Genomic DNA, 24,416 nt, shown 5'->3' on the forward strand with positions numbered 1-24,416 from the left:
AGGAACTGATAGGGAAGGAGGAGGGGGAAGAATTAATATGATTGGGAGTTGGGGATGGAATGGGGCAGTGTGCAACCTGCTAGAGGAGATAGAATCTAGGGTAAAAGTAGAGGAAGAGAGAATAGATACAAAGTCAAGGGGTCTTGAAATGAAGAGTGGAGGAGAAGAGGAAGTTCCAAGTTCTATAAATACATATATATATATATATTTTTTTTTTTTTTTTTGGTGAGGCAATTGGGGTTAAGTGACTTGCCCAGAATCACACAGTTAGTGAGTGTTATGTGTCTGAGTCTGGATTTGAACTCAGGTCCTCCTGACTACAAGTCCGGTACTCTATCCACTGTGCCACCTAGCTGCCCCAAGACCTCTATATTTTCGAAAAAGTATAAGTCAGGATTCTCTATTCAAAGGGAGTACGGAGGGGGGACCATGTGGGAAGCTTGAAGAAAGAAGAAAAGATTTGGAATAGCTCTTTTAGGTCATGAGATTTGAAGAAATTATGATGGGTCAAGTTGTTCTCTAGTATAAACTGAGATGGTACTTGGATTACTATATTTTAAATATTGATTACATTGAATCATAGAAATTTAGATCTGAAAGAGGCCTTCTAGGTCATTTAGTATGTAAGCTTGAGGTTGTTTTATTTTTTATTTTGTTTTATTCTCATTGTTTAACATAGTGCCTTGAACATAGGCCTTAACAGATATAAGTTGGATTGGATCTATTCTAATGCAACTACCTTACTTTACAGATGAGAACCTTTGGCCAGAGATGTTAGTTGACTTGCCTAAGATCACACACATATTTTGTAACAAATCTGGGACTAGAATCTAGGTTTCTTGATTTCCACTCTAGTGTTTCTACTATACTGTGCTACTCTTCTTAAATGTAAGATTGATAAATTAACTGCTGGTATTTCTCCTAGCATCATAAAAAGTCCTCGATTTTTAAATCTAGAAATATGGAAGATACTGAAAAACAAAAGATCAATGAAACTTAAAAATAGTTTATTATAGTCCTGTATGATAATAAGAATAATTACTCTTAGGATGAACCTCCACGGTTCTAAATAGAAAAGATTCAAACAGAAAAATACCTACATTCTGTCATGTTATTGATATTTATGGACAAGATCTTATAAACTGGAGAGTAAATAATGGAGAAAATAGAAGTAGGAACTTAATATGAGGCCAGTAAATATTCAAGTACTGAGATGTATATATGGCATTAAATTAAATTAAAGAGAGCAGTAATATAACAGATAGCAGTTAGAAAGGAAATAAACCAAAATTAACAAAGAAAAACTGCCTACTATTTTGAAAAACAAAATCTGTATAAATGATTGTGGGTTTGGTTTTTGTTCTTGTTTTTGTTTTTGTTTTGGTTGCAGTGAATGGGTCTCCTGCTACAATCACCATAGAAACTTGTGAGGACACTGGTGACTGGACTACCACCATTGGAGGTATAATGCATGAAAACCGCAAGACAAAGGGTAGTGATTGTTGACCATTTGTTTATCATTAATCATACAATTGGAAACTCTTAGAACTTTGAGGAAATGAAAAAGGAGACGTTCAAACAAGGGAATCTGAAGGGAAGGTGCTAGCTATACAGCATTGTAAAAATTATATGTATGGTAAGCTATTAGGGTATAGGAACTATATTTTATGTTATACTTGTGCACATGATAAGGCAAGGTTTGGAAACTGTAATTTGTTATGCAAAGGAGAATAGCTGTCTAAGAAGATGGTATCAGAAAACAGACTTTACATAGCATAAAATAAAAAAAATAAATAGTTTGGTCTGAAATGGAGTACAACTAAGGAAGCTAGTAAAAAAAAGTTTCTTTGCCTGGAAACATGTGAATCTGATCAAAAAGGCTTTAAACTGAAAATAGAAAGTGCAGGAGAAAAACTGCTCATACATATCCACTAAACTAGATACCACAGAATATAACAAGTGGTATATAGGAAGAAGATACCAAATCAAGAGGACTAGTATTTCAAAGCAGATGATATCCAAGAAGAGGGAAACGTGAAACCTTATATCCTACATGTATATGCAAAATATGACTAGTAAACAAGATGAACAAAAGTTATTAATGTGGGGTAGTTAATTACTACCTCCTGGGTATCATTGAAACTTGGTGGGCTGCTACTCATGATTGGAATTTGTTGATGGAAGGGTTTAGTTTTATTCAAAAGGAATGTATTAGTAAGCATTGTATATTAAGAACAAAGGAAGTATATGAAACAGAGGAGAAAAACATGGTGAAGCATATTTCGATGACAATCAATAAAGATCATTCGAAAATTATATTGTGGCATAAGTATACTAAAGACCACTAACCAGAAGGATGAAGTAGATGAAAATTTCAGGAAATGTATTGCAAGCTTGACACAAAGGCCATTTGGATATCTGCTGGAGCTCTTTACTAAAAGGAGAGGAGTTGATACATTCTCGATTAACATTTAATTCTTCAAAAGGCAGCTAAAGTGACCTTAGGAACTCCTATACTGGACTTGATCAGCAAAGAGGTAGCTGAAATGGAAACCTTGGGAAGAAGTGACCACTACATCTTGGAGCTTTGTAGAAAAGGAAGGGGAAAGCTTGGCATAATCCACTGTGCGTCCGATATTTGGGAGGAATTGATTTCAAAAAGAATTTCAAAGAATTGATTTCAAAGATACGTAGGATCTTATTGCTTAAAATTCTACCAAGGAAACTAGCATAGGATGGATGAGAAACTAAGTAAATGCAATTCTGAAAACAAACTGTTGTCGAGGAGAAAATAGTGGAACTCTCTAAAGTGACAAATTTGGAGTTTTATATATATATATATATATATATATTATTTTTTTTTTTAATATAAAAGATGGAAGCAAAGGCAGGTATCAGGATGAACCTAAAAGAATGACACAGTTCTGTAAGCAAAGTGACAAGAATGCTAAAGCTTAGAGTGAGCTGGTGTTGGCAGTGACTGCTGAGGGCAACCAAAAGGACTTTTTAAGGGTATAAGAGAAAGTTTAAAAGAGGGATGGAACCACGAAGGTGCTGGACAGAGGTGGTTATCATGACAGAGAAAAGACCAGAATTAGTTATTTCTGATTTTGCTTCTGTGCTCTCTACCAAAGAGAGAAGTTTTCTGTTGGAAAGGATACAACAAAAATGGTTGACAGGCATTTGAGAGAGAGGATAAGTGAGGCAATATAAACAGAGCGTCTAGCTGTCTTCAGTGTGTTCAAGTCTCTTGGTTTAGATACACTTACATTCCCGAGTACTGAAGAGCTGGCTGGTGAGACTTCTGAACTGTTTGTTGTCTGAGTGCTTTTTGAAAAATCATGAAGAATGAAAGAGAGGCTGCAGGACTGGAGAGAAACAGACAAATGTCTGATTTTCAAAATAAGAGTGTCAGTATTTATTAGCCTATGAACTTCACCTTAATTCTGGGCAAAATTCTATAATTATTTAATTTGTGGTATCAGAGCATGAAAAGAGATCTTGACTGGTTTTTGAGGGATTGATCTCTTGCATTGTTCAACATTTCTGTCAGTGACCTAGATAAAAACATAGGTGACATAATTATTAAATTTGTAGATGACATGAAATTAGAATAGATAACTAAATTAGATGACAGAATCAGGATTCAAAAAAATTGACAAACTGAAACAGGAGTTCTTAACCATTTTTGTATCATATATCCCTTTGGAAGTCTGGTGAAAACTAGGTACTCTTTAAAATAATGTTCTTAAATGCATAGAGTAAAATACAAAAGATTACAAAGGAAATAAATTATATTGAAATGAAGGTGTAATTTTTCCCCCTTGAGTTCATAGGCCCCCTGAAATCTATCCATGAATCTCAGGTTAAGAACCCTTGGTCTGGAATTATGAACTAAATATATGAAATTTATACTTCAATACCTAAGCAGATTTGTAATATCATCATGTATATACTCTGCATTGGTGCAAATCTCAATTCATCCTGCTTTTATCATGCTGGGAAGTTCTTACCATGATCTTCCATAGTAAGATTCTCTTCCCACAGAGGGTCCAGACAAGGTCCAGAAGGCCTTCTAGGATTTTACATTTTGTGAATATTGGTAGAGCACTCTGGCTATCCATGTTTTAACACATAATTGACTCATCTTCTTTTCTAATGATATTTTACTCCAGTTGTAGAAGGGATATCATCATTGGAAATCATAGATGCTCCTTGGAATCCTTTACTTTTTTATATCCCAGTAATGAAGGTCTTCTTGATATAGTTTCATCTTCCTTTAAAGGAGACTCTTTGGTATCTTTTGCTTATTTATACTGAATTTCAACAAAAGCGATTTTTGTTTCAGTACTAGTTAGTATACATAGGCAAAGAATTGTGGGAAATTCTTTTTCTCTCCTCCCATTCCTTAAGTTAGAAGCATTTTATTTAGATTAGGTGTGAGCACTATTAAACTTACGGACTGCTCAGGTGCTACCACCTATGTGAAGCTTTTTCCTGATCCTCTTAGTTATTACCAGTCTCTTCAACTTGAAATTACTTTTGTATTACTTTATACATACTTTGTATGTACTTGAATATATATTGTATCCCACAGTAGAATGTAAGCTTTGAAGGGCAGGGATTGTTTCATTTTTGTCTTTATATAGCTGATGCCCATCACAGCACCTGGTACATAGTAGGCATACATGTTGAATTGGATTGACTTGAAACCTGTTGTTGCCTGCTTGTGCATACCATATACTTCTCTGTTGTTCTTTGAATCACCCCCTGCTTTGACTCTTTGGAGATTGTAGCATCTTGGGATCATTTAAAAGCCTTGTGTAGTTTATCAGCACTAACCCAGCCTACTCTGTTTCTCTTATTCATTTTACTACCCAACTCATTGTTATACCTCCCCCAAATATCTATATTGTTGTACTAATTTAGTGAAGTGGCTATCCAAAGGCATATCATGGTCCACTCAATAGGCATTTCTATCCATTTAGTTTTTCCTGGTTAGATTGATTGGCTAATCTCTTGTCATCGAGGAAGCTCTATAATGTGATGACCGCATCAAATCCCAACCATTGCCTATCAAACAAGAACACTGGGAGACCCTCACCATCTATGGGCATTACCTCTATCATTGGAACCCTAACTCTGTTCAAGAGATCCATGATAGTGTGCACATCTTTGACTAGCACACACTTTCTTGGTATATTTCTCACTAGATATTAATAGTCAAAAGATCATTGAATAAAGTTTTTCAGTGGTTGCATTTATTAAGGAGTCTTGTATGATCAGAGCATATGCAAGAGAAACTCCTTATCCTTAAAGGAAAGCCCTTAATGTTCTGTTTTGCTCTGAGTCAAATGCTTTTTTTTTTTGTTTGCAACCAACAAATAAAAAAATGTAATTTTGTATTCTGTGTACCTTTGAATCACTTAAAACAGCTAAAAAATATGGTCTATTATAGACAATCCCTTGTGTTCTCTTCTCATTCAGTATCAAGTATGACACAGATGCATATGTAGATTCTTTTATTAAAGATTCTGTAAAAATTATTAAATAGCCATTATGGGTTAGTAGTTACTGATAGTCTTAGTCATCTTTTAGGTATTACTATAGCCTATGATTTTTTTTCCTCATTTTGGGGGGAGTATATTCTTCCTGTGATATCTTCTACAAAGAAGAAATAGGAATAAGTATAAAGCTCTGTACTTGGATTCAAGAAATCATCAGCAGAAATACAGATTGGGGAACACCTGGCTAGGCAGTAACTCTTGAAAATGAGTTGAATATTTTGGTGATCTATAAAATAAGCACAAGTCAGTAGTATGACATGGCAACCAAAAAGTTAATTCCTTCTTAGGCAGCATTAATAGATACTTAGTGTTTAGAACATGGGAGGTGACTCTGCCCTGTTCATATCAATCTACAGTATTGGGTTTAGTTATGGGTACTACATTTTAGCAAATACATTGACCAGTTAGAGGTGGTCCAGAGGAGGGTAACCAGGATGGTAGAAGGCCATGCTATATGTTTATTGTTTGAAAGGATTGGGTTTGTTTATCCTGGAGAAGAGAATGTGATAGCTACATTTAAATATATGGAAGGGTCATTCTTCTTCCTGTTCCCAGATGACAGAGCTAGGAGCAATGAGTGGAAGTTTCAGGAGCAGTTTATAGCTTAATGAAAAACTTTCTAACAATTACAGCTATCTAAAAGAAGAATGAGGTACCTTAGGAGGTAGTAGGCTTCCCATTGCTATATGACCATTCATTGGTAGTGTTATAGAGGGGATTCTTGTTCAGCCATGGATTGGACTAGAGGAGAATGGATTTTTCTTCCTACTCTGAGACACTCTGAAATCCTGAAATGAAAGACCTGAAATCCTAAAATGAAAGACCTGTTTCTTATATGCTAGGACCATATTAAATTCCATTCTACTTTTTTTTTAAGGCTTAGCTTAGGTGCCACTCACTGTGTGACACCTTCCCTTCCCACCCCAGTTGCAAGTAGTCTCTCCTTCCTCAAATTACATTATATTATACTTAATTGTTTGCATGTTGTTTCTCCTCAATAGAATGTTAGCTCCTCCAGGGAAGGGACTGTTAAATTTTGGTTTTTGTAGCCCTAGGCTCTAGCATAATGCTTTGTGTATACAAAGTATGTAATTAATCTTTGCTGAATTGAATTCTGAGAAGACAGAGACATTGTTAATTGTGGTAAAACCTCATTCTTGACACCAGAGATTATTTTCTTTTTATTTCTCCAGATGAGACTTTTGCCTTTTGGCGAGGGTTGAAGGATGCTGGTCTATTAGAGGAAGTGATTCAAGAGTTTCACCAGGAGCTGGTAGAGATGATGAAGGGATTGCAGCAGCGGGTCCAGGATCCTCCTTTACAACTTCGAGGTGATAATTTGATAGCTATCATACTACAGTAGCCACAGATTTTTGTCCCTGTATTGTTTGATGATTAGTACATTACCTTCCCTCTTTTAGTTCTATTTTCCTGCCTCAATAGAGATAAGTTTGGGAAAATCATAGCTAATATCCATCCTATGGCATGGGGCTGACTGTCCTATAAAAGTCTGATTTTTAATCTGTCAGCCAGATATTTTTCCAGCTCTTTTGGGAATTCTTGCTGCCAGTTAAGAAAATTGTACCTTATTTAATTTATTATAAGTCAAGTCTTCTGTATTGTATGAATAGCATCAAAGTCTTAAAAGAAATATAGGCTACAAAGTAAAACCTAGATCAAAGATTCCGCCTTTTATGGTAAGAACCTATATTAAAGAATCCTCAAGATTTTAAGAAGTTTTGTTTACATTTTATAACCTCTTTCCATTAGATAGCTCTTACTTTGCTATCCTGGCTTGTTATTTTCCTAAGGAGAATGCCAAGATAATTTGCTTATCTAAAAAGTTGTTTTGGTTTTAGTTTCTACTTTGTGTTCTTGAAAACAATTCAAAGTCCTTTCCTTTGGGAAGTTTTCAGTCTTCTTTCAGAGATTATTATTCCTGTCTTACATTTTCTTTTAAAGATGCTGTTTTACTCAACAACATTGTACAGAACTTTGGAATGTTGGATTTAGTGAAGAAAGTCCTGGCTAGTCACAAATGCCAAATGGACCGCTCCCGAGAACAGTATACTCGAGATTTGGCAGGTATGTATCACTGGGGCAAAAAAATCCAGCCATAATTATGGCCAAGTATCATGCTTTAGAAGAGAATGGTCTTCCCAGGATGTATATTAAGAAATCTGTTGAACAATGATTTATCTCCATTACTAGCAGAAAATGAGTGTTGTATAAATTCAGAACTGCACGTTATTACTTTTGGATTATGTGCTATCATACCTATATTGATGCATACTGTATTTTACCAACTAAACAATAAGTATGAAATGTTCATTTCAGTTCAGTTCAGCAGATAGTTATTAAGCACTTCCATGGGCTAGGCACTGTCCTGCATGCTGGTGAAACAAAGACAAAAACACAATAGTTCTTGTCCTCAAGCAGCTTACCTTCTCTTGGGGGGAAACAACATGTAAATGGATAAGTAAATAGAAAGTATACACAGAGTAATTACAAAGTAACTTGAGGGAGGGAGGAGAATGTTAGCAGCTGAGGGGGTAGACCAGTTGGAGAGGAGAGAGATTGGAATCAGAAAGATCAATTAGGAAGCTATTATGGTTTATGTGAAAGGTGATAAGGGCCAAGTAGTGACTGGGTGAGTGGAGGGAGATGGTGGATGAGAGAGAGGTTGTAAAGGTAAAAACAATCAAACTTGGCAGTTGGTTGGAAATGCGGAGTGAGAAAGAGAAGAATCAAAGCTCCCTTTGAGGTTTTATACTTCACCAATTGGAGGATAGTAGTGCCTCCAATAGGCATAAAGAATTTAGGATTATAATTCTAGAGTATGAAGGGACTTGAGATGCCATATAGTCCAACCCACACATTTTTTTTGACAGTTGAGGAAACTGAGGCCCAGGAAGGTTATGTGACTTGTTCAAAGTCACACAGATCCTCTGACTTTCTACTCTACTGTTCTGTCTTTGGTCAAGATGAGTTGGTTCCATTTTTTAGATTTCTGTGGGATGTTCAGGTGGAAATGTAATTGGTAATATGGGACTAAAAGTCAGAAGAAAAATAAGAGATGGATATATAGATTTGGAAGTGATTCTTACAGAGTATTTGAATCCATGGGAGTTTATATGAAAGTGCATGGAAAAGAGGGTATAGGGTAGACCTCTGGAAAACATATAGGGGCAGCGCATGGATGAAGTTCCAGCAAGAAACTAAGAAAGAGCAAACAGGTAATTGGAGAACCAGGAAAGCCCAGGTAAGAGACAGTATCCAGAGGGGATGATCAGTAGTCTCAAATATTAAACAGGTCAAGAAGAATGAAGATAAGGTCAAGAAAAGTCTGTTGATTTAACAATTAAGAAATTGTTGGTAAGCTGAGAGAATGCATTTTCAGTGTTTTGGTGAAGTCAGAAGTCAGGGTACAAGAATAGTGGAATGAATATGTGAATTTTAACATTATAGTCCTGGATATGCATCTTTTAAAAATAAAATTTATTAATGGTCTTTTGTCCACTCTATCAGTACTTACCTACCTTCCTCTGAATCCCTGAGTAAAAGTTTTCCTTTATTACAATACCAATGCATTGATCATATTTGAGAATACTTGTCTGATTTCTGTACCTCTAGTCCATTGCTTCTCTTCTAAGTCTTTTAAAATCAGAGTCCTGAGGTCTCTCAGAGTTGTTTCTTCTCACATTATTATCATCAATATAAATTGTTCCACTGGTTCTGTATCAATTCACATAAATCCCTCCATATTTCTCTGAAACCATCATATTCATCACTTCCTATAGAACAATAAAGTCTCATTACATATGCATACTGGGATTTGTGCTGCAACTTCTCAATTCATGGGCACTTAACTTTTTTTCTAGTTCTGTGCTACCACAAAAATTGTTGTTGTAAGTATGCTTGCTCCTTATAGATCCTTTTGTCTTTGATCTTGTTGGGGGACGTGACTATTTATGGGCATGTAAGTAAAAGTGAAAGTGAGTAAAAGTATAGTTTAGTGAATTTAGGGATATAATTTCAAATAATTTCAAATTGCTTTCCAGAATGTTGGAGTTAATTCATGACTCTTCCAGTAGTGAATTATGACCCTGTCTTCTCAAAACCCCTCCAACAATGGCTGTTTCCTCTTTTGACATCTTTGCCAATGAGGTGGAACCTCAGAATTGTTTTAGTTTATATTTCTCTTATTATTAGTGATTTGCTGCAATTTTTCAAATGTTTAATTGTTTAATTAAGCTTTTACTTGAAATCCTAATATTCAGCATCATTACAGCTACTTATACTTGTAGCTATAATACAGTATATATTGCATATAACCATATAGTTAAATTATAGCCATATTTAGTTAAATTAATTTCAATGAATAAAGTATAACTTTCTTCTTTTCCAATATCAATTTCTATCCACCAACTAACCCACCTTCCCCACCCAGTCAAAGCCCCTAGTAGAAGTGCCCCCATGAGATAAATACCCATCAGATTGACAAGGATGATAAAAGCAAAATAGTAATTGTGGAGTGTGTATATATGTATACATTCATGTATCTACATGTATACATTTATGCAAGAGTACATGTAAGAATACATACATATATATTGTATACAGCATATATATATATGTACACACACACACACATATCTATATGTACATGGCATGTAGAAGTCTCAAGGTATATAACCAAAGATGTGGGGGGAAGTTATAAACTTTGTTATTATTATTATTTTAAAAAGGCAACAGAAAGAACATCAATAACTACCGACCTACATGCCTATTTTCCCATCTCTACCACGTTTTTATGAGAGTAATATATGCACCCATTAAGGGAGTTTCTGATGAAGTCTTTAGTCAGGCTTTCATAAGTGATATTCTGCATTAGTTTATATCTCTATGGTCACATAATTTTATCTGAATTCTAGAGATTACAGGATCCCATTCTGCTTATTGTTTGATGATTATAAAAAAGCATTTGATTTGGTAGAGCAAAAATGTCACTCTAAAGGTTCTCTTCCAGAAAGCTTTTCCCATGTATATGTGAAAATCATAGATAGTACCTTGAAAGTATAACAATAGGGAGAACTTTGTTCAACAATTCTCTGATTATTCATGTCAAGTGAAGCGTAGGCAAGGAGATGTATATTTGCCAAAGGCATTTGCCACCATCATAAAATATGATCAATATAGAGTCCAAGTTTAAGAGAGATTCCACGTAAACAATGAGGACTTCAGGTATTCCTGTTTGTGGGTGACATGCTTATCACATCAGGCCTCAGAATATCATGGAGTAGACTCCAAATTCATAATCACTCAACTTTTTGTCTTACCTATCAAAATAGAGAAACCAAAAGGATGAAGAGTGTTCATTGTTTAGACTGTGTTCACTTGCATATACAACTTAGAGTTGTCCTAACATAATTTTGGACACTCAAAATGGGCACTGAGCTAGACCCAGAATTGAACAGGAAAAGGATGTTTGCCTTTGGAAAACTGCATGATTTTAAAAATTAAACAAAGATCCATCTTTTGAACACCAGTTTTCCACCACTGCTGATGTATAACTATGATTCATGGCATACGATAGTTTCTGGAGAACTGAAGTTGAAGATCACCCAGAGAGCAAAGAAGAAGCACATGGTGAATGTGAGCAGACTGAAAAGTGCTACAAATAAGGAATTGGTATAAAGGATGCTATTGGAGAAATGTACAACAGAAAAAAAGATAGGCTAGTCACATAACAAGAGCAAAGGGTAACCGACAGCCTTCATACTTTCTTCATTGGTATCCACGCAGTATGAAAAGAATGTTTGGAAAGCCACCAGCCCAGTGGGTTGAGCCCCATGGTAAATTTTTGGGAGAGCATGGACAAGACTCACAAAGAGTGGGTTGTAGTTTGCATCATTGAGGAAATATCCACATCATTTAGCTTACAGATCCAGTGAAGTATCTATATTCTATGACCTCTGTGTAGCATTCTACATTTTTGACCACTTCTATTAAAGCTTTTTCAGATGTTTCACAGATATGGCTGGAGGGAGAGTTCTTAAGCATATAAGAGATAATGGCCATCCATCACAAAGGATGAAATAGGTAATATCAGTTACAAGAAATTGAAAAACTTTTGCACTAACAAATCAGTGCAGTTGGAATGAGAAAGGAAGCTATAAACTTAGAGAAGTTCTGACTCACCATACTCATAGTTCTCCTACTTAGATAATTTATCTTTGTCTCTTTCATTGGTTCTTCATCTTCTTCCTGATACTTTAAAAATGGATGCTTACCAAACTTTGTCCCCTTTCATCTTCTCTTTTCTCTTTATAGTCTTATCACAAGGCAGTTTCATTCATTCCCATAACTTTAGCTTCTGCCTTTATTTAGATGTATCCAAAATGTTTTTCTCTGGCTCTCATTTTTTTTTGTAAGCTCTAGACCTGCATCTCCAACTATCTACAAGACAGCTCCAGCTAGATTTCACACCATCACTTTAAATTAAATGTGCCCCAAATTAAAATTATTATCTTTTGCTATAAATCTGTTCCTCCTAACTTCATTACTTCAAGGATGGGTACCACCTCTTACCCATGAAGTCAGAATGTTAGAGCTGGAAGGGATCATTTGAGATAATATATTCCTTCAGATTCATCTTATGGATGAGAAAAATGAGATCTGTAATGGAAAAGTCACTTGCCTTATGTCACACAGTAAAATATCAGGCTGGAATTCAAATCCAGGTATCCTGAGCCTTTTGACTATAAATACGGTGATTTTTTTGCTACATCGTGCTCTTCCTATGTTTGAAATACTGGTCTTTGATTATTCTGTTTTGCATACTTCTCTTAGGTAGTTTCCAAATCCTCTTGATTCTACTTCTGATAATATCTTTTGTATCCATCCCTTTTTCCATGTTTCTACTAACAATACCTTAGTATATGACCTTACTACTTCTCACTTGGACTTTTTGTAAGTCTCTTAAGAGGTCTTCCCAACTATATTTTTTCCACTCTTGAGTCCATCCTCTGCATATCCTTTAGTCCAAAATTAATCTCCATGGCTCTAAAAGTCTTTGATGACAGAGAATGAGATCAGGTGTTTTTTACAGGTATGGCTTGGGGGAGAGTTCTTAAGAAAATAAGGGATAGAGGTGATCACAAAAGATTAAGTAGACCATTTCAGTTACATGAAATTGAAAAACTTTTGCACTAAGAATATGTGCTGGGTGGGGCAGAGCCAAGATGGCAGTGTAGCAGGAAGAAGTATAGCCCAGCTTCTCCCCCACCTGCCCCAGCACTGCCACAAAAATCAAGAAAACACACCAGACCAAGTCCTGTTCAAGAAATTAAAGAAAAAACCAGTGAGTCATTGTTGCAGTGTGTAGTCCAGGTCAGCATAGGGAGACAAAAGAGGTGTGTGGACATTAGGGAAGGGTTTGGCCAGGAGTGTGCCTCATGGAAGATTCAAGCACCAGATACTGAAAGAAGACTACGGTTGTGCACCTGGGCAGGAAGAGGTGCCAGGGGCTCTCCCTAACCCGACTGATGCAGGGTATGCAAGTGGGTGCCATCTGGCAAACTTGTTGCTCACTATCCTGATCATAGATCTAGAGTGGAATAAGGAGAAGGGATCTGTGCCCAGGGGTGGCCTTCCAAGATGAGGATTGGTTGTGGGTCTTGGACTGTTCACTGAAAGAGAAACAGAAGTAAATAATAGCTGTGTAGCTATGACCCCTGGAGGAGAACAGGAGAGCAGTTCTGCTAGCTGAAGCCTGCAGTGTAATAACCAGTGCAGGAATCCCATACAAAAAGGGAGCCTAGAGTTCTGTCCTGCAAAACTTCCCAACCAACTTGATAGTGGCTGAGTCTAATAGCAATCTACTGGAAATTTCGTCCTGGGACAAACTCATAGGCATGTTGCTGAGATCCAAATCGGAGTCATAGACCAGGAGGACAATGAGCAGAATTCGCCCTGGATTACACCATTTTGGGAGCACTGAAGACTTGCAGGTCCCTGAAATAGCAGAATAATACAACACCCAATATGCCAAGAAAGCTTCAGAAGGTCCCAAGAGGACAGAAGCTCAGCTCAGACATTCAGAGCCTGGCCCTAACATAAAGTCCAAAGTCAGGAAGTAGGTTGTGATAACAAGCAGTCCTACCATAGAGAGTTGTTGTGGTGACAGGAAACTTGAGATAGACTCAGAAAAGAATGACTCCAAAATAATTATAAGCAGGAAAATGCAGCTTGGATAAAAGTCCAACTAGAATTCCTAGAAGAGATAAACCAAGAGTTTAAAGAAAAAAATTAAAATGGTTAAAGACTGAATGAGAGTGATAAAGGAAAAAATTGGAATAGAAATGAGAACTATGTAAGAAGACTACAGAAAGAGAATTAACAGCTTGGAACAAGATGTAAAAAACCTTACCCAAGGGGGAAAAAAAACTGCCTGAAAATTAGAATTGACCCTGTAGAAGCTAATGACTCCATGAGATATAAAGAAATATTAAAACATGCTGTTATCTATATGAAACATTGTTCCATATATCTAATTATAAAAAATTCAGAACAAAACAACTCTGAGGTTTCACTTCACCTTGAACAATTTAAAGATGACAAAAGATGGTAATAGTGTTGGAGGGGTTGTAGAAGAACAGGCATACTAATATACTATTGGTTTAGCTTTGATGTGGTACAGCCATTTTGAAGCATTTTAGTCATGGGGGATATCCAGAGAAAATGCCTGGAGCCAAGAGATTTGTAAAACAACAAAGAGTCCAGTGTTGTTGAATTTAAGTGTATTTGCCAGGGAGTAAGGTGTAAGAAGGCTGGAAAATGTAGTGGGAAGGCTATATTATGAAAGACTTTGAATACCAAACACACATTTTTGTATTTGATATTGGAGATGATAGCACTAGAGTTTATTGAGTGGGTGTGGAGTGGGGCTAGTGACACAGTTAGATCTGTACTTTAGGAAAATGACTTTTGTGGATGAATTGCAGTAGGGAGAAACTTGAGGCAGGTAGACCCATCAGCCGGCAATTGCAGTAGTCCAAGTGTGAGTTGATAAGGGCCTGCGTCACGGTAGTAACAGTGTCAGAGGGGATAAGGGGGCATATTTGAGAGATATTGCAGAAGTGAAACTGACATGACAACAGATTGGATATGAGGAGTGGTGGTGAGAGATAGTCAAAAGTCAAGCATGACAACTCAGATTATGAGCCTAGACGACTGGCAAGATAGTGGTGCCTTTGACGATATTAAGGAAGTTATTGGGGGAAGGGTTTAAGAGGAAAGATAATGAGTTCAGTTTGCACATTTTGAGTTTCAGATGTCTATTGGACATCTAGTTGAAGTCATTTGAAAATCATCTGTAGAGGGGAGACTGGAGGTCAGTAAAAGAAGTTAGACAAAGATAGGTATATATAAGAGTTGTCAGATTTGAGAATCCTCATAGAGATGAAAATTAAATCCATGGGAGCTGATGAGATCACCAAGTGAATAGTATAGAGAGAGAAGAGAAGAAGGCCCAGGACAGAAACCTTTAGGGACACCTATGGTTAGAAGTTGTGATCTGAAGGCGGATCTAGCAAAGGAGACCAAGAAGTAGCAGTCAGATAGGTAGAAAGAGAATCAGGAGACAGTGGTGTCCCAAAAAACGTAGAGAGAAGAGGATGTTCACCAATGTCAAAAGCCTGCAGAGAGGTCAAGAAGAATGAGAAAATGCCATTGGATTTGTCAATTAAGATCATTGGTAACTTTGGAGAGAACAGTTGTGGTAGAATGAAAAGGTCATAAGCTTAAGAAGAAAGTGAGAGGAGAGAAAGTAGAGGCACCTGTTGTAGAATTTTGTCACAAAGGACAGAAGAGGTATAGGAAAATAGTGGGGATGGAAGGATCAAATGAAGGTTTTTTTGTGATGAGGGAGACTTAGGCATGTTTGTAGATAATAGACAGGGAGAGATTAAAATAAGTGATAGAGTGAGGATGACAGAGGGGTCAATCTGTTGGAGGAGACAGAATGGAATGGAATTGCTTGTACAGGTAGAGGGGTTTGCCTTATTAAGAAAGGCCGCCTTTTCTAAGACAAGGGTGAAGGAGGAGATAGTGGCAGCATCTGAGTGATAGGAGATGAGGAAGAGGATAGAAGAGGGAGCTTACAGTGAATAGCCTTGATTTTTCCTGTAAAATATGAAGCAAGGTTCTCAACTGTGAGGAGAGGGGGAGGGGGAGCCATGAGACATTTAGGAAGGTTGGAAAAGCTTGAAAGAGTCTCTGTGGAGAGTGGGATAATAAGTTGACGGGGGAAGTGTAGAAGGATTGCTTAGCAGCAACGAGGGCCCAGTTGATGTGTGACATGCATTTGTAGTGGACCCAGTCAGAACAGTTATGTGATTTTCTCCATCTTTGTATGAAGGATCAAAAATAGTTTCCAAAACTCAGTCTTGGATAGATCAATATAGATCTCCCATCCAAGTCTTTTTCCCGAGCTCTAATCCTGCTTCACTAACTGCCTGTTCAGCGTTTTGAACTGGAATACTTACAGGCATCTCAAACTCAACATGTCCAAAACAGAACTCATCTTTTCTCCTCAATCTACTATTCTGAACTTCTCTAGAACTGTCCAGGGTACTACCATCCTTCTAGTCACCTAGGTTCACAACCTCAGTCTTATCCCTGTCTCCTCATTCTCACTCACCCCATATATCCTGTCAATTGCCAGATCATGTCCTTTCTTCACATCTATTGCATACTTTGCCCCTTCTGATTCCCATAGCCACCACCCTTGGTCAGGCCCTTTTCACCTCTTACTCTGACTATTACAATAGCCTACTTAATTGATCTCCTTGCTTTAGGTCCCTCCCTACTTCAGCCCATCCTGACCCAGCCATCACCTGTCTTCTTGCCTTTGCAAGTAAGTGCTCAATAAATGCCTGTTAATTGATTAATTGATAGGTAGTAAAAAGTGACTTAAATGTCCATGCCTTTGACCCAGACATCCTGTTGTTAGGTGGGTATGTAGCCTAAGGAGGTTGAAAGGTCCTGTATACAGCAAAATATTTGTAGTAGCCCTTTTGTGGTAGCAAAGATCTGGAAACAAAATAGATTCCCATCTAGTGGGCAGTGGCTAAACAAAATATGATACATGAATGCAATGGAATATTACTATACTGTAAGAAATTGTGTACGTGATTACTATAGAGAAATGTAAACTTAAATGAACTGGATGAAGAGTGAAGTAAGCAGAACCAAGGAAACAGTATGCATAATGACAACAATGTCAATGTAAAGAACAGCAGCCATGAAACAAAAGTGAATGTTACAGAATTACAAAGAACTAGCAAGGTCCCAAAGAAGAGATGTGAGAAGACATTTCCCCTTACTCTTTTGTAGAGTTAGGAGGTACACAGGTGTGAAATTATTGTTTGTATCATTTATATCAACTTTCATTGTTGAACTCATTTACTGCTAGAGAAGTAAGCAGAACAAGGAAAATAATATCCATAATGAGCACAACAATTCAAATGAAAAAACAAAACTGAATGCTATGTAATTATAATGACCAAGCTTGGCTCTAGACAAGAGTTGAGAAAATGCACCTTTTTCCCTTGGGTTGTGGAAAGTTGTATTTACTAATACTTGGTTGATAAGATGAATAAAGAAGTATTTTTTAAGGACTTACTGTGTGCAAAGTATTGTGCTAAGTGCTTCTGGAAACAGATTCAAAAGGGAGACAGTCTTTTCCCTAAGGGTGCTTGCATTCTAATAGTGGGAGATAATACATAGAGGGTAGTGGTGTCTGGAAGGAGTGTTTTGGTAAGTCACAGAGATGATGGGTGAGCCATAGGGTAGTAGATCCATTCCCAGTGGTATTACTGATTTGATTATGAGTCTAGAGCTGGAAAGGTGGTCAGAGTTCATGCTTAATGACAGATGAGATAGCAAGAAAATGACTGGGGTATAGAATGAAGCGAGGCTGGAGCCTTAGATATAGTAGATCATCAGAGGCACTAACAAAGCAGCATGAGCCTTTGGGTAGGAGTTCAAGATCTGAAAGGCTTAACTTTTCCAGGCAAGGTCTTTTGTTTGGAGTGTATTGCAACATATTGGATGGAAAGAAGATTCCCCTGGTATAGAGTGATGTGTTAGCTGGTTTTGCTGACCTGATTTTTTTCCTCTTTATAAAAACAAAAATCTTTGTTACAGGAGATAAATTTGCTTTATAGAAAGGGGTCTGGGCAGGGAGAAGGTATATTTTGCGAAGAAGCTAATATAAAAACAAAAAGATATCAGTAAAAAAAAAAAAAAGAGTCTCCAGCGGTTCCCTATTAACCATCAAATAAAGTTGAAATTTCTTTGCCTAGAAATCCAAGTCCTCTCCAATCTCCTGTCACTTTTGTTTTCTAGCCTTAATTCATATTACTCTCCTCTTTGCATTCCAAACGTGATCCACTTCAGTCAAACTGAACCAGTCTTGTCCTCGGAGTAGTTTTCCATCGTGTTTTCTGGTCACTATGCTTTTGCTCACATCCTCTCTCCCACTGTGCATGCTGAATTTTTATCCATCCTTTAACATCTGATTCACATAATCACTTCTTCATGAAATTTCTGTTCCCCTGTCAGGAACAACCTTCCTTCTAAACCACAGTGCTCATATTATGGCACTTTGTTTTGCCTCTGTAGTATCTTAACTAAACTAAACTAGGACCCTAGCACAGTGCTTAGCATAATTTATGTCATTCAATACATTTTTGTTGTGTTTGGATTCCATATCAGTTGCAGATGGTGCACTTTTTCACAATCATTGGCTTGCCTCATTTTGTTTCTTGTTTCCCCCCTCAGCTTTAGAGCAGCAGTGTGATGAGCACCGGAAAAGAGCCAAGGAACTGAAGCATAAATCCCAACACCTGAATAATGTGCTAATGACTTTGACCCCTGTCTCTCTTCCACCGCCCATGAAACGTCCCCGACTTACGAGGGCTACATCTGGGCCAGCTGCCATAACCTCTCAAGTACTGACTCAGTCTGCACAGATAGCCCTCACTCAAGGAGTACCAGTTTCTCAGCTTGCCAACCTGCCACTGAGCAAAGTGGTATCTACTCTTCCATCTACCATATTGGGGAAAAGTTCAACTCAAGTTTCTCCTGCTAGTTCCCCAGCCTCACCACTACTTGGGGGCTATACTGTACTGGCTTCTTCAGGTTCTAATTTCCCCAGCACTGTGGAGATCCATCCTGATGCTTCCAACCTCACTGTACTCAGCACAGCAGCAATGCAGGATGGCAGCACTGTGGTTAAAGTGGTGAGCCCTTTCCAGCTGCTCACTTTGCCTGGCTTGGGCACCACCATACAGAACGTAACACAGGTATCTCCTAGTGGTAGTACAATTGTGGCCGTGCCATCTAGTGCTGTGGAGAGTGGGGCAACCTCAGAGGAGCATACCACCATTGAGGTAACCACAGTGTCAGAAGATCATGATCAGAAGTAAAAAAAAAAAATTTTTAAAAAGGAGGAGATGGACCTGTAACAGAACACTTAAAAATGGATTGTGTCTTTGAGAGCTGCCTTTTCCCAGTCTGTGCTGCAGATTAAGAAAATGAGGGTAAAAAAGGTAGAAGGAATCAAAACTTAGAGATAACTTGGCTAAAGTGGGTAATGGTGAGGCTGCTGAACCAAAGAGAGAAAGAGAGAGAGAGAAAACACCAAAAAAAAAAGTTAGATGAATTATACCAACTTCTAAAAAGTTTTCAAGTACTAAACTTTTCTCCCCCTTTTTTCCTGGGATATGTATTTTTCCAACTATTGCTTAACAGCATGGTTTCACATTTAGAAATAGCAGGAGAATGACTAGCAAGAAGCAAGTCTAAGTAAAATAACAGGGTGGATGAAAAGTAGAGGATGAAAAAGATTGAAGAGATATTTGTGGATGCGGACCTAAAGAACCTCAGGAAAACGTTGATTCTCTAACAGTAACATTGTATGTCAATTCTTGGGGTTTCAATCCCAGGGTTTTCTGTCGCTTTCTTGTCATTTCCTGTGAAGGTTAGTTTGGTTTACAGCATAGGGTATGTGGTAAAGTTCAGTTAATGCATTTTTGCACCAGATGAGGTTTGTATAAGACTTAGGAGCTTGGGGTGGCAAGTATCTGCACAACTTGGTGCAAATCAGTAGTCACATGTGCCTGTTTTGTTTTTTTTTTTTTCCAATTCTAGCCAAGTTCCTTGCCTGAGGTCTGAGAAGTGTTTAAGGGAAAAAAGGGACAATAATAAAGGTCTTGGGGACCATACCCAAGTGTGGAAAATCCATGGATCCTATGGATTTGGTGTCTTCCCACAGTTTTTCTGTAGGTTTTAATTTGGATAGTTTCCTTCCTCCCCCTTCCTTTTATAATTATATATACATTATATGTTTATATAATGTATATGTGTACACACACAGGTCTGGGAGAAAACTTTAGAGGAATCTTCAAGGTGCAGGTGAATGAGTTCAAAGCAGGCCACATTGAGACACAAACTTCCTCTCTCTGTCTCAAGGTGGGTACTGAGAGGGGAGAGGGCTTAAAAGGGGCCAATAAATGTGAATATTTTACCCCAAGGTAGGAAGATTGAGCTAATGAGTCAGTCTACTTGTCCAATATATGATCCTGACTAGGCCAGATTAAACAAGTAGTTTGAATATTTCAAAAAGAATCATTTCAGCATTCAGGGAAAGTTAAATTTGTAGCATTTTTAACAAAAGAATGCTACGTATATAGGTTTCCTAAGATGACTCTGGAGTTTGTATGTTTTATATTTTTTAAATGGCCTAGCATTGTGTTAGCATCTTTCTCAGATAATCTCATGAGCTTATCTGAACCAATATTGAAAATTCTTGGGCTACTTTGCTTTTCTCTATGCTAGTAGGACTTGGGGACCCTGTTCTGAGAAGAAGTAAGCATGGGTTCTTAATGGCCATTACAACAGCTTGTAGGTTGTTTTCAAAATTGTGTTATATTCACATGTAGTAAAGAAGGAACCCTGGGAACTTAAGAATACACCTATCATCTAGGAACCCAGTTATGATTAGGCTTTGCCCAGGTGTTGGGATGCACCAAATAGATAGTAAAACAGTAACAGGTTACTGAGAAATATAACTGTAAGATTTAGATAACGGTAGGGAACTCAACTCTTTGTAAATCTATGAATAAGGTACATACAGTGAGTGTGTTAAATGTTGTTACTGGGTTATAGGATTCTCAAATTTAAACTTGGTGGTTACTAAATGTTGCTCTCATACCTCACACATGCAGCTTTGTTATCATAGATTTATCCCAAGCAGCCACCAGTATAGCCACTTTGTCAGACTTAGTCTGACTAGCTCTGCCACCTGAGCCTTCAACAACTGGAAGCCTGGTGTGTACAAATCCTGCTTAAATAGCAGAGTTGGATGTGCCTAAGCAATGGTTTTCCCTGGCCTGAAAGCACCTCTTTGGATTTGCCAATAACATTTAAATCATGAAGTCCAGGTGGCTAGTCCTAAAAGTTTTAAACAGTAAAAATAGATGGCTGCAGAAAGATCATGTACAGTGAAGGTGTTTCCTGCTCTGGATCTGGGTTTAGGAGGACCTTGCTCATAGTCAGAGTGTAGTAAGGAATCAAACCATTGAATTCAGCCCGATTGTGAGGTCATGAGCAACTTGCTAAGGTGTTCTGTGCTCAAAAACATTGCTCATGAGATAACTCTAGAGCTGCCAGGGAAAGTGGTCTTAGAATAAAGAATCCAAGTTGCATTCTGGGTCAAAGAAAGAGAAGAAAAAGTGATTTTGCAGTAATCAACTTTAAAGTTTCCCTTTTTTTTTAATAAGGGAAAAATTCTTTCCTAAAGACTAAGGACATTTTCCTACAGGAAAATATCTTGCAGTAATCTGGAAGATGAAAGTGCCTGAGTCACAATTTTAATTAAAGTTACCAATTTGGAAATTCTTGGATTTAAATTTTTATTTTTCATAATTTTCTGGCCTTTGTTGACTCTTAAATTCCTTCTTCAAATTGCCCCCTGACTTACTGGGAAAGACTGATCAGCTCCAGTGTGTGTTCTTTCCAGCAGCCTCACAGCTTATTCCAGGGAGCTTGGTGATAAAGGAGGTTGAAAGCTGTCAGGTATAATTTCTTAAGAAATAGAAGGAAGTGAAAATATTTATTGAAGTGTTTTTTTTCTTATACTTCTTTCTGGGAATAGAGTGTGTCCTGTGTTGTAAGTTTACTTTACTAGGGCAGCTAAAACTCTACAATCTCATCATTGGCCTAAAATATATTTTTCTTTATGTTTGTGCATGCACGTGTACTTGTGTGTGCATGTATTTTGAAGGAAATTTTGGCCATAGCCCAATTCCTGCCCTCATAGACTAATTATGCCTTTGCTTATAGGTCAAACCAGTTACATTTGTTTCCTTTAACAGTCTTGCAGCCCATTTATTTCATTGTCTGACTGGTGGCTATTGTGGGGATCCTTTTTCCTAAGTACATCAGGGCAATGTGAGGAGGCCAGTAGGTCACTCACTATCTCTTTACTGTATTTAAAGCCATTAGAAAACTGACTTAATTTAATGTAGTGTGGCTTTGAGTGGAACTTATTTTAAATGCACCATACAATATTCCATCTTTGAATTGATTCATACACAAATCTATTGTTTTTCCTAAGACATTCCCACTTCTCAATTGTGACTTTCATCCAATATTGCTACTCTCTCACTGTGTCAAATTACTGAAGCCCTGGTGTCCTCTCTGTTAAATTTTGTTCACTTTTTTGTTGTGGGTCATCTGGTTACATACCAATATTGACTTATTTATAGATACTCACTTTTAAAACAATTTTTCCATACTCAGTTATGAGTCATATTACCTGTAGGAGTCTGATTATACTTGATATAAATATAGGGAATTAAAAGGGAGTGGTGGTATTGACTCAAATTATCTTATACATGATGTAACAAACCTAAGTCCAAAGGCTAAATGTTCCCCCAGTGCTGTAGGTTAAAGTATACTTACTACTTTCATTAAGCCCTGTAGCCTTACTATGTTAGCAATGGTTCAGCAGGCCAACCTAGCAACAGGTTTTTTCTGATGCTTCTAGGATCCTATGCTGATCTTGTCAATGTTCTCAATCTTGAAGGCTCTATATACTCAGTGAATATCAGACTTATCAATGGTCACCCTCATATTTTCCTTAATGGGGTGCTGTTGGGATAAGAATCATGTCACTAATAAAAAAAAATGGTTGTTAACCTTGGGAAAAGCCTTTCATATAGTTTTCTATTTTAAATACCTAATTGCACCCTTCCCTTTTCATGCAGTCTATAATATCCATAGTCCTTTCTAGCTCTAAATCTATGATCCTATGATCTCTAATAAATGAAGCTAAAGGGCTAAAATGGAGTAAGTGGGTCAGTTTCACTTCATTTTCTTAAAGCAAGAGCAGGAAATCTTTTTTACCCCTATTTTGGCCTATTGACCCATGAGAGGAAAATTCGGTTTCACAATCTAGCACAAATCAAAAGCAGCAATTAAGTGCCACAAACAAAATTCTAAAATTTTGTTGCTCATTGTTAGCATGTTCTTAACTTCTAGCTCATGGTTTTGCTAACCCTGTTTCCTCACTGCACCACCAGTACATTGTAAGAGTTGATAAACCACAAAAGCACTAAAAAGTGCTTTTCTAAAAGTGCATTTTTGAAGACCTGTATTTTTTTTTTTTTAAGACTTGCCACTGGCTAGATAAAGTCAAGCAGAAAAAGACAGCCTCAGACCTTTGGGCCATAGTCTTAGGGGATAATGCTGCCCGTTTAAGTTTCCAACATAATTAGAAAATGGTTTTAAAGGGGGGAGGATTTTTTTTTTAAAATGTGTGAAGGTATGGATCCATTTGTTCTTTACAATGATCTTTGAGCCCTGTCAGTAGTGACTCCTTTGTTAACTTTTAGTATTCATTGCACCTAATAAAAGCTGACTTCAACTGAATGAAAAGTTCTTCTTATTTTCAAACCCTTAAATAATATTTTAATAATTGAATCTTTTGCTTCACTTGGAAAGATGGGGCCAAGGCCAGGATGTCGAATTGGGCAATGAAGGGGCCTGGACTAGGAAAAGTGTGACTTCTGGAAGATACCGATGCATACTTAAAGAAATCATACCCTACTTACACTCATCTGTAAGCTAGTTGTTGCTTCTGTAGTTAACATTTTCATATACAGCAGCACACAACAGGGCCCCTCTCCCCCACCAAAAAAAAAAACCTCCTGCTCTTTCTATTCTTTAATTTATGTAAATTAACAGTATAGCACATGTACTAAACATTACTGTCTTTTTAGGACACAAGTCCCAGTTAGCATTGTTTTGCCTCACCTGACCCTCAAAGGATACTGCTCTCGTTACATAGGTCAGGACTTTTAACCCTAAAACTAGAAGTAAGAATATTTTGGAACCATGTACAAGAGACAGGTTTGCCATAAAATGAAAACTGTAAATATAGACAGACTGGTTTTATTTGGCTTCCATTTTCCAGAAGAGCTGGAATTGAAAGTTGCTTTTCCTAAGGGAATATTTGTTTCCTATCAGTGCCTGCTCAGAGATGATTTGGGAGGAAGGGTTGACATTTTGAGTTTTGTTTTGTATATTGTTTTTGCCAGTATCTGCTTGATATTTTGATTTAAAATAAAATTTTTTTTCATATCTGGTGTCTCCTGGTTATTGAGGATTTCTGAATCAGTTTAATTAAAAACATCCAACTTTTAATTTTTTTAAATTAATCTTTTATTTTTTCCAATTACATGTAAAAACCATTTTTAACATTTAAAAAAAATTGGGTTC

At 37.2% G+C, this 24,416-nt stretch overlaps 1 protein-coding gene across 4 annotated transcripts in view; it reads left to right on the top strand.

Annotated features, from left to right (window-relative positions):
• GMEB2 (glucocorticoid modulatory element binding protein 2) overlaps positions 1 to 23,567 on the top strand; it is a 58,618-nt gene extending 35,051 nt beyond the window's left edge. For 2 of the 4 annotated variants that reach the window (XM_027849887.1, XM_027849910.1), the window contains 4 exons: positions 1,391 to 1,462; positions 6,761 to 6,898; positions 7,530 to 7,652; positions 18,414 to 23,567. In XM_027849887.1, coding sequence (XP_027705688.1) covers positions 1,391 to 1,462; positions 6,761 to 6,898; positions 7,530 to 7,652; positions 18,414 to 19,060 — 980 coding nt within the window. In that variant the 3' untranslated portion in view covers positions 19,061 to 23,567. Of the gene's footprint in view, positions 1 to 1,390; positions 1,463 to 6,760; positions 6,899 to 7,529; positions 7,653 to 16,426; positions 16,486 to 18,413 lie in introns of all 4 variants that reach the window. The other 2 variants (XM_027849921.1, XM_027849898.1) reach the window with 2 other exon arrangements.
• The last annotated feature ends 849 nt before the right edge of the window (positions 23,568 to 24,416 follow it).

This window comes from Vombatus ursinus, unplaced genomic scaffold, assembly GCF_900497805.2.
Source record: "Vombatus ursinus unplaced genomic scaffold, bare-nosed wombat genome assembly UNPS02000580.1, whole genome shotgun sequence".
Classification (NCBI taxonomy): Eukaryota; Metazoa; Chordata; class Mammalia; order Diprotodontia; family Vombatidae; genus Vombatus; species Vombatus ursinus.